Raw genomic sequence first — 11,076 nt, 5'->3', positions numbered from 1 at the left:
TCAATACACATAGCTGCGGAAGGCTCTCTTGTTTTCTTGCACAAGCCGTCCCATGGCCGCTTCTTCCATGTTCATACTGGGCTGTGCGCTTTCTCGCAGCCATCTCAACCAAATGAGCAGATCCTTGTACTGGCTCTGTTTGCGCTCTAGGACACCCTCAAAGGCCGTTGCGGCAATCCAACACATTTGCCGCCGGCTGATGTGCCTGACGTGCGCATTGTTGTCATTCTTCTCGCAACAAATCTTGTTCCCTGCCGAGATGAGATCTTCTATCAGGTCTTGAAGGAGTCTCTGCGACGGCTGTCTCTTTGGACCCAACCCCGTAACATACTGATGCATCTTCATTGCTGACTCCGTGAAGTTCCCAAGCAACGTCGAGACCACTTGGCTCCGGCTGTTCAGTGACATATCCAGCAACATGGGATGCATCTGCAGCTTGAGAGACGATAGGATTTTCCTTTTCAGAGTCATTCCAGGTCTCGTACAGCTTTCCACCGTCAGCGCATTGCTGATGAATGCGTCTCTCTTCTCTCGGTCTTTCTTCAACTCCAAAGTCTCCATGTGGATACCCATCCCACAGTATGGGAAAAAGGTGCTGCCGTGTATTCGTGGCACTTTCTCACTATTGATAGTCGCCTCAAAATTGACCAGGGACTTTTCAGCATTGACCCGGATTCCATAACGCTGGTCACCACTTGCCATGACCTCCAGAAATCGTCGAGCAAGCTTATCGTCTGTCGTGATCAACAGGAAATCGTCAATGAGCCTCAATAGCAAGCACGATTCTGGCACCAAAAAGCCTAATTCATTCCGCTCAAACGCACCGTAAAAGTAGCTGCAGAGAAGGCTGCTGACAATTGAACCTTGGGGGATGCCGTCAATCTGCTTCAAGTACTTTTTGCCGATCTTAATCATATTGTCTCCCACATGATTTTGAAGAAGCTTCAGCAACGAATCTCGATTCCATATTCTGTTGATTCCTGTGTCCGCAATGACTGTATGACGTTTCCCAGAGGCTATGCTGGAAATCGATGCCTCCGAGAGCACCGCACGAGCGTCGGCTGGACGAGCCGTGCCGGCGAATCGTCGTCTCATACCTTCCTGAACCGCACGCTGTCCAGACTTCCTTGACTTGACTTCAAGATGTTTCGTTGTCCGGTACGAATTTTCTTCAAGCAAGGAGCTGGCCATTTGCAGAAGAGGCTCCTGTGGAATGGTGTCGAAACATGATTTGATATCAACCTTAACAAAGAACAGAGGAGATTGCGACCGAATGACCTTCTTGAATTCCGCCACCTTTCTGTGTATGTCACCAACTGATAACAAAGCAGAGCCTAATGGTACAGGATTGCGTCCTCGTTCGAAATTGAGCACTTGGAAGATAGGAGCAAGTTGGGCGTTGATGCTGTCTCCGAGGAGTCTTCTCCCAGCATCCAGCTTTGGTTGGCGTCGCCTCAAATTTGTAATGGGTCTTGCACCTTGATCTTTTGGCAGCAGCCGAAGATGGCTATATCCCAATGTTCGAGATCGTAACTCGAGCCGAGCTTTGCCGGGTCTGACAGGAATATACATGTTCAGCCTTAGCATTGCAAGACTGGGCTCGGATAGTTTGCGCCATACGTCCTGCCGGAAATAGAATAAACGATGGCGGTGCGTTGAGCTCTCGGTAACGTAGAAGTGCGCTCGAACGATCGGTATGAGCAAAGAGTCAAAGACATAGTAGACAAATTCGTGAAAAATCTCGAGCCGCTTCGTGAAATCGGACCTGGACATTTTCTGATCCAAACATTTTAGTCCTCGCAGCCATGCAATCGACGTTACATGGATTCCTTGGACTGCCTCATGCAAGCTCATGGTCTCAAACCGGCGCATTCGAACGAATTCATCGATCTTGTTCATCATCATTTCATGATTCCGCTGACCACCTGGGCCGCTTCCAAATGTGTGACGGGGGAGCAGATGGGAGATGACCGAGCGGCAAAATGCTGAGACTCTGGCCACAGGAGTTGAATGTGGTAAAAATGAAGAATCTCCATCGTTGCTGCTGCAAGCCGTGTCCAAGTTCGTTCCTGGCATTCCAGATGGATTGATCTGTGTGGCGAAGAGTTCCGAGCCCGCCATGGACGACAGTATTTCGTTACTCTGGATGACAGGGGCTTCATAGCCAGTAGACATAAGAGGACAGTAGTGTCTCAGAAGCTGACTGTAGGAACATGATCTGTGATTTTGATAGATTTTCTGGACGAGCCGTATCGGCTCGCCACGAAGGCGACGTGGCGCCCAAGCCAACGGCCTTTTTTTCTGCACGGTAATTTCCTGTTCGCGGACTGTGTAGTCCTTGAACCGATGTGACGTCTCGCTTGAATGCACCACTGATGTGAAAACATTGTGTAGACCGAACTGGCGTGGGAAGATATACTTCAAAATATGGACTGCTTGGTGTTGTTCCGCAGCGTCCGGTAATCTTTGCAGGATATGAGTATGGTGAAGTCCCACTTTGACCTTGCCAACAGTGTTAAGAAATGGTCTAGCATAAAACATGCGATTTCTAACGAAACGAATGTCCCCAGGTCGCTGTCGTTGGATATCCCGTCTCTTCGGCAAAATGGCTCTTCCTGGAGGTGTGGTGTGAATTTGAGGCAGCTCCGAGATTGGAACACCGCTCAACTGAAAATAGTTGTCTCTTCCGCCTGCTATTCGTGTGAAGACACCACAATCCAGGAGCAGGCTTGCGAAGATAACTTCACCGTCTGCTCCGAGCAAAGATAAGATATCAGACCATGGAGACGACTTAAGAGTGATTAGATTATCATTGGGATGCTTTCGGATGATACCAGGCAGAAAAGGTGCCGGTCCGCCATGCTGATATCCATGATCCTGAGGAAGGATGCCTCTTTGGAGACCATGGCAAAGAATGTGCTGTGGCCGAACCCTGTTCGCAAAATTGCCTTTGAAGAGTGACCAAATGACGAAATCGACAACCTGGAACGATCAATTAGAAGATCGTTCGACATACAATGCAACGATCTGAGATGTGTCCTACCTCGTTCATACAACATGGCTGCGCTCGGTCAGTGTTAGCATCAGTGGCGCGGAACTGGCTTTGAGTGAATGTAGCAAAGTCGGTTTTCCTCGACTCCTTGACAGACACTGAGGCAGTTTTGAGAATACCAACCAGGCAGGTGTCAAGTACGCCATCAGCATCATTCTTTCCAAATTCTGTAAGATTGTGTCTTCGAACACGAGACGTGGCAGGCAAGGCTGCCAGAAGATAACTCCTCAGTGTGCAAACCCTCGGATAGTAGGATGACAGCACGGCATGGTGTACAGAGGACACCAGGTGGTGTGGGTCGGCGTGGTCATGATTGGCTGATTTCTGTTGCTTGGTAGGACGATTGGACGCGGTCTGTGCGCATCTTCGTTTTCTGGCCATGAGCGCGATTATTTACGTGGGTGAGACGCGACTGTTGCATAGGGCCTGGGAGGATGGACAGAGGGACGCGTTTTCCCAGGATGAGGGATATGGAGACTTTCTCCGCGAGGAAATCCAAGATGCTTTCTTTTCAACAAGAATGACCCCTGTCGCTGTAAGAATCAACATTCATCCTCGAGGAAATTAATATGTGATTCTCAGAAGGAGGGGCGGAGGCGCCGTGTGTTTCTCGTTCAGCTCAGACGCGACAAGGACCAGGCATATATATGTTGCAGTAACAAGATTCAACGCGTTGTAGCTACCGTCTAACGGTCACAGTGTCAAGAAGGTCAACCCCGTTCAAACAACGCGTACCATAGTAGTAAGATTTTCGTGCGCGCCGAAGAGGTCTCAGACAACCTTGGTGTTGGGGGAAGTACGAGTAGATCGCAAGAGATGATTGGAATGGTGTGCCACTGTGCCGCAGATTGCATTCGTTGAGACGGGCTTTTTGGCTCCCACCGAGAACAGACTCTTGAAACTGAAGATAGGCGTTGAGGGTGTACCTCGTATCCAAGCATTAACAGTACCTAGGTAGATAATGGTGGAGGTGGGCGGTTCTTCGTCTTCTACGGGTTTGACAATATCTACTAGGGACGGCTGAATGGGGATAGTGAGTGGGAATGCACTCGTAAAAACGGGGAATCGGCGAACGGTGGGCGGAGAGAACTGAAGTTTAGATCATCACTATCCCGCCTGAAAGGATGAATCCCCAAAGGTCTTACTTGATGGAGGTCAGAGTCTCGGAGATACACTCGGCAATGACAAGACAATGATATTGTGGTGGTTAGGATGAACAGTCCTCAATCAATGAGTGTCTCTTTATGTTGTCAGTTGCTCCGGCTTTCCATGTCCGGCATGTTGCAAACAATGGAAGTACTAGAACCTTACCTACCTAGGTACCTAGGTTAGTTATAGTTGTTAGTGGGAGGGTGCAAAGGGCGCTCACTGTTCAGTTACTCCGTAGCCTGCTATCGCTAAAACCTCGCCTATTCTACTGGCCAATGCTTGAACATTGCACCCTGGATCTTGAGGCCCCTCGGTCCCCCGTACCGGTTGAGCCCGCCTAGCACTTCTGGACCACCCGCAACTAGTGCCAGTGAGCAGAGGGACCTTAGTGTGCCGCCCACGCCGCCATTCCCTCTATGCCGCGCTTGCTGGGCCGATGCTAGTTGTCATATTCACAAACCCATCGACCAGTACCACTATATCTCTTGCATGAACATGCACCGCAGCCTGACTATGCCATCTCCATTCATTCAAACATAGATTTTTCTCCTGCATCACTTCTCGCCATATCTCTAGTCGATCGAAGGGCGCTATCACGTCTCTCAGGCCTCGTTGAAGGCGGCAAATCAAGACGTCAAGTGCCCCTACCTCCCCCGTCTCCGGCTTTCGACTGAACCAGAAACAACCACAAACAAACCGCTACGATTCCCCCGTCAATCTCTTGGCCACAAGTCCATCAACGTTCTCTTTCCATCGATTGAAGTCTCAGACGTCTTTGGCCAGAGTTTGGCAGACTCCAAGGCCGATCTCCTGTGTCCATCGCCTTGGACTCCGTGGTGACGGGCCGTTGAGCGACCCGCGTCCGTTGATGAGGTTTTGCACAAGAGGAGGAACCATTGGGACACATCTTGACGACAGGGGAAGAACAAAAGAGAAGGTCCAAATAAATCGACCATGTCTAGCTTGGGTCATGCATCTGCGCCGTAGTATTCACCATCACCGTCCAAGAAGGAAGGTGTCTCCCTGCCTTGGGCCTTCTCAACATGCCTTCGGCGGTGTCGAACCAGAGCAACTACTATACCGCCCACCACCGGCGTCAATCTTCTCAGTCGCAAACAAACCTGCCCGATCAGATCAGAAATGCTGGCCCTCAACTCCAGTCGCCAAATCGATCACTGGTCTTCCTCCCGTCCACAGCCTATTCTCCATCGCAACCTGCGACTCAACGTTCTAGGACGTCCTCAGTCTCTAACCTTTCAAGGTCAACCTCGAGGCTGGATTCTGTCCCCAATGAGGATATCCAAAATGACCCACGCGAGTTCTATCGCCAGTATCAGGATCCTTTGGGGAATTCATCCCTCGTGGCCCTGCACCAAGAGGCCATACGAACCGACCCAATTGAACGGGCAGAAGAGCCGCCCGTCACCGCTCGAACCTCCAGCTTCACCACTGATGACAGAATGGCAAGGGGAGCCAAAAGCTCGGGTGGTTCTCGGAAATTATCGTTGAATACTCAGACTTTGCCTAATGGTACGTATGATGGTGGACATGCGAAATCTTCTGGACCGATGCCCAATTCTTTGAAGTCAAGGAAAGCTTCATTCAAAGATCTGGTAGCTCGGTTTGATGCCTCGCCTGACGACGTCCCACCTCTGCCTACTCAGCAAGTTTCTCGACCCGCCTCGAGAACCGCAAGTCCTATGCCATATGCCTCTGTGGAGACTTCTCACTCTTATCACCCTCAAGTCAAGCGACTGTCATCAAGAGTCTCAGATGCTTCAAGGAGAGCAGGAAGCGCACTGGGATTCAGAGCCGCCGCAAATGACCAGTCTACTCACTCGAGGAATGCATCTTCTGCTGGAGGGTTGAGTCAAGTAGCCAGCAATCCCGAAGTCCCGGCTGCTGGCCGGCAATTGCTGTTCGGCGAAGTTCCCTCCTCTGCGGCCAATCTTCCAGCAGCGCCGGGATATGGCATTTACAATGCTCGTCGGCGACGAGGCTCAGAAGGGTCCCCCATGCATAGTCCTAATCCAATGTTTTCAACGAGACGTGGCCATCTTCATTCGCCAGGGCCCCCAATCTCACCTTCAGCCATGCACTCCCATACGTCTGGTTATGCTTCTAATGGCCATCCCCATTCCCGACCTCCACACCGGCGAGCAAATAGTGATGTGCCTGGACCAGCCTCGAAGACCTTCTTGCATGAAGATCAAACGCCGTCGATCAGCACCCGGGGCAGCAGTCATAAGCACGCGGCCGATTCGTCGTCAAAATCAAACGCGCAATCTCGAATCCCAGTAAGTACGAGACATCAACGTATTGCATCAGACTCTGCGGCGATATCTCCGACTGGTCGTCCAGCTATCGTCCCTCACCAACAGCTTCCTTTCCGGGCTCTAGAATCGGGATTGAAGGCATCAAATCCTTCTCCATCAGGAGAGCGAAAGCAGCACAGTCCTAAGCGGCAGCCACGATCTCCAGTGCAAATAAAGAGTCCGAATAACCGAGGGCGCCCTTCTACAACAGCAAGTGGTGAAAAGAGTCCTTCTCTTCGAGCAAACATCATTGCCCCTCCGCCGAAGGTCTCTCCCCCCCTCAGAAGCTCGAGGCCCAGACTCCCTGTGTCTTCCGCTACCACAGCCGCGTCCCGTGCGAAGATGGCCGAAAAATTCCAGACTATGGCCAAGCAGCAAAGTGACAGAAAAGCTTTCAGACGACAGAGACCTCCAGAACTTAGTGATATCGATTTGAAGGCTCGGCGGCTAAAGATCACACAAGCTTTGAGCCGGTCCCGAGAAGGTCAGGATCTGAAAGGTGGCAACCCAGAGAATCGTGACAATTCAGCCAGCCGTGCAGATACTATGACGCCTTCCTTCGAAGATTCCGACACTTCGGACCAACGGCAAGAAACGCTTGAGATTCCTGCTGTCGTTGTGAATGAAGTGCCCACAGACACGTCTGAGGAGCGTGCGTTCTACACCGGCAATGGAGAGGTCTCTCAAGATCAACGGGCATTTACCCAAACGGCTTTGAAGATCGTTGAAGGAAATGTGCAACATTCGGCTGATGATGTGGATTCGCCTACGCTTGGTCATGCCGAGCCTGCCTTCAATGGCATCCCTTTTAGTCTGAACACACATCTACAACCTGCACGTGACGAACAAGAGCCTCAGTCTGCAGTCACAGAGGGTACCGTGGCGACTGAGGCCACCATGATCGATGCTGAGCCGCAAACGGATACATCGCGGCTCCAGACTACTGGGCTATCACTTCGCAATCAAATAAATGCGCTTCGAAGTCAGGACTCTACCCCACCTCTCTCGTCTGCTTCTCAAGCGTCTGGCGAGCTTTCTGATCACGCTGATCAGGTATCTGTTCATCTGATGCTTCGCGACACGACATATCTCGACGACGATGAAGCTGCAGAGAAAGGTTATCGACCCTTGGTGCCCCTTCCTCAGCCGGAACACGCGCGCCCGCAAAGCGACGGAAGAAACTCGTGGACTTCTTCAATAGAAGATATACCTGAATCTGAGGCAGGTGACGAGCCTCCTTCTGTTGTCCAGCCGCCTCCGCAGTTTCAGCATGAAGCAGAGACTACTCATATAGAATCTGATTCACATTCGGCGTCCGATCAGTTGAGTCTTGAGGGTGGCTCGCATGGTGAGCACCATGCCAGTGACGCCTACACAATAGTGAATAAAGTTCTACAGCAACAAACGCCCTCGGGAGTCGTCGACCAGCAGCTTGTAGATGATATTTACCATCGCATCATTCAGGCTTCGCCAGACCTGGCCGACGCGGAAAACGCAAATGAGGAAAAAGTGCAGCGGTTGTGTCTGGAGGAACTAGACGAGTATACCCGTCAATGGGACCAGCTCGAAACTTCACGTCCGCAATCAGCCGAGTCTTTTCACGCCGAAGCAGAACCCTATTCTGGCCATGACACGAGCGAGGAGCAGCATGACAATACCACCAAATCTCCAGATATTCACGGTCCAAGCCAAGTTACCCCACCAGCGCCGCCGGTGCCACCATCAAGCTACCGAACGCATCATCGATACAAATCCAGCTTGGACAGTGCAGAAGACTGGGCTGAGACTTCGCCATCAGTGGGTGACTGGATGCAATTTGCTCTGAGATCACCAACTGAAGAAAGGCAACCATCTGCCTTGGCTCACGAAACCTTTGCAGACGCTGGATCAGGATTCTCGAAGACCGAAAACTATCAAAGCGTTAACCCAAATGAGCCTGAGCAGCCGCCGCACGATTTTCTACCAGTGGGAGCTGAAAGTAACATTCCACGCCCACCATCTCACTCTCCACCGCCCCCTCCGCTTGTGAAAATGCCCACCATTGATCAGACTGCCTGGTCTGCCCCAACTGGAATGAGACCAGCCATGCCCCAAACGGCGCCACCAGCCAGACCGCTCACGGCGTTATCGCAGATGTCTGCCAGATCAAGCATTGACCAACAGACGACACAATCCAGCTTGCAGGATACCAGGCCATCCATGGATGACCAAAGTCCTGAGCAACGCCGCCTGAACAAAAGAAGACACGTCCTCAAAGAATTGGTTGATACCGAATATACATACGAAAGAGACATGAGAGTCCTGTGCGACATCTATAAGCAAACTGCAATTGCCGCCATAAATGACGAGGATATCAAGATTTTATTTGGCAATGTGGATCTTGTACAACAGTTTTCCAAAGACTTCCTGGCGTATTTGAAGCAGGTCGTTAGGCCAGCTTACGTAATGGAAAGATCTGATCGACGAAAAGATGGCAATCGGACCTCGACAGTTCAGAGCTCTGAAGCTTCTATTGACGGCATTGGTGAGCTGACCGACTTCGAACGGGACGAACTTACAAGGGTGGGGACCGCATTCGAAGCCTCAATAGGCGACATGGAGAAAGTATACACCGACTACATTCGCACGCGACATGCAGCAAACAAAAGGTTGGAGGCGCTGCAATCGTCGGCCGCTGTACGAGAGTGGCTTAAAGAATGCAGCGAGAATTCAAGCGACATTACGAATGCTTGGAGTCTGGACGCACTTCTTGTCAAACCGATACAACGCATCACCAAGTATCCGCTCTTACTCAATCAACTCCTGGAAGCCACCCCGGATACTCATCCTGACGTCGAGTTTATCCGAAGAGCTGCACTTGAGGTGACTGAGGTCAATGTGCGGATCAATGAAGTAAAGAAGCACACCGAGCTTGTCGATCAGGTTCTCAACCGCAAGCGGAAAGAGTCTGATGTTCGAAATGGGTTGACCAAGGCGTTTGGTCGGCGTGCAGAAAAGTTAAGGCAACATGTGGGCATCAACGAGATGCACGAGGATGCAGAGTATACCAAACTCAAGATCAACTATGATAACAACATTGCGCACCTTTTCTTGGTTACGAAGGATTGTCAAGGCTATATTGAAGAGATCACCAAGTGGGTTAATCGCCTGGTGGAGTTGGCAGCCGCAGCCGAGGCATGGGTCGATGTTGGACATACGAACCATGCGCAAGCCGAGAGCAAACTTCGACAGTTTGCCATTGTTGTTCGAGGCGTCCATTCAATTGCACTTCCCGACCACAACGAGCAGATCATAAAACGCGTTGTCCAGCCCATGGAAAAGACGGCAACGATGCTCGAAAGGTTTAAATCCGATTCCAAAGGACTGATCCAAAAGCGGGACAAGCGGCTTCTGGACTACAACCAGTTCAAAAACAAGAAAGACAGAGGCGAAAAGATTGACAAGAAGATGACTGAGCGCATGGAACAATGGGAAGCTCTGAACCTCGAGGCCAAAGAGAGAATGAAGCGACTTCTCCGATCAACGGCTGATCTTGTACACGCTTGTCAGGCCAATCTTATTCAGTTGCATCTCAATTGGATGGCCATGTGCCGGCAAAAATTCTCGGCCGCAATGGAGATACCCTTGGACAAGCTGGAAACGGCCGATATCGTCAAAGACTGGCAAGAAGACTTTGATTTTCAAGAAGCGACTGCATTGTCCCTGAGCATCTGTAATGGATCATTGCTAGCAGAGGCAGTGAACATGGTATCGTTCTTAACTCCAGGCTCGACATTGATGGGTGACGAGTCGCCCCGTCAACCGTCATGGAACAGCGCACCGAAGCGATCTGTCTCGACATCTGAAGACATGCCCCCGTTGCCATTAAAGGACCACTATCACCGGAACAGCGGGGGTCCAATGAGTTCTCAAAGTGATGACCACACGGAATGGAGTTCTTCTACATTTGCCAATGGGCGGATTCGGACCGGCTCAGCTGCATCTGGGCGGATCCCCAAAACTCCCGAGACAGGAAGTCGAGGTGTTTCTGCGTCTCTTCATACCGTCAATAGCACGAACGTGTCTCGGCCGGGGACTAGTCCAGGACTATCAGCGGATAGTAACCAGCCGGCTCCTCGGTTGAGCTTCGAAGCGCCGTCTCCATCACTTGGCGAACTGTTAACCGAATCTCCTATGGCAGTGCGACACGCATCCTCATCTACGTTCTACTCGGCAGCTCCAGGACCAAGTCAGTCACAACCCCATCTGCCGGCTACAAGTGGAGCCAGTGTGTTCTCTTCCGCAATGCCTATGGAAGAAACCCCGGAGCCGGAGACAACACCAGCGGTTCCGGAGCCACGCAGAGAGCCCGGTGTTCTATTTACTGCGGCTAGTGTCTATGAGTTCAATATTGATCGCTCGCGGCAGCAAGGCGGGTTCCGCTACCTCACATACGTGATTGGGGAGATCTTCGACATTATTGCTGAACATGGAGAACTATGGCTGGCGATCAACCAAGACGACCCGACCAGAGAAATTGGCTGGATCTGGAACAAGCATTTTGCCAAACTGGCGGAATGA

At 51.2% G+C, this 11,076-nt stretch overlaps 2 protein-coding genes across 2 annotated transcripts; one reads left to right on the top strand and one right to left on the bottom strand.

Annotated features, from left to right (window-relative positions):
* Z520_10966 (uncharacterized protein) lies at positions 1 to 3,433 on the bottom strand (the record flags this gene model as incomplete). The annotated part of the gene is made up of 2 exons (XM_016781457.1): positions 1 to 2,982; positions 3,044 to 3,433. The coding sequence occupies 2 exons, from the start codon at positions 3,431 to 3,433 to the stop codon at positions 1 to 3; spliced, it is 3,372 nt and encodes a 1,123-aa protein (XP_016627446.1).
* Positions 3,434 to 5,244: 1,811 nt separating this feature from the next.
* Positions 5,245 to 11,076, top strand: Z520_10965 (uncharacterized protein; the record flags this gene model as incomplete). The annotated part of the gene is made up of 1 exon (XM_016781456.1): positions 5,245 to 11,076. One exon carries the CDS (start codon positions 5,245 to 5,247, stop codon positions 11,074 to 11,076), a length of 5,832 nt encoding a protein of 1,943 aa, XP_016627445.1.

Source organism: Fonsecaea multimorphosa, assembly GCF_000836435.1.
Source record: "Fonsecaea multimorphosa CBS 102226 unplaced genomic scaffold supercont1.34, whole genome shotgun sequence".
NCBI lineage: Eukaryota > Fungi > Ascomycota > Eurotiomycetes > Chaetothyriales > Herpotrichiellaceae > Fonsecaea > Fonsecaea multimorphosa.
This window is presented reverse-complemented; position numbering and strand designations above follow the sequence as displayed.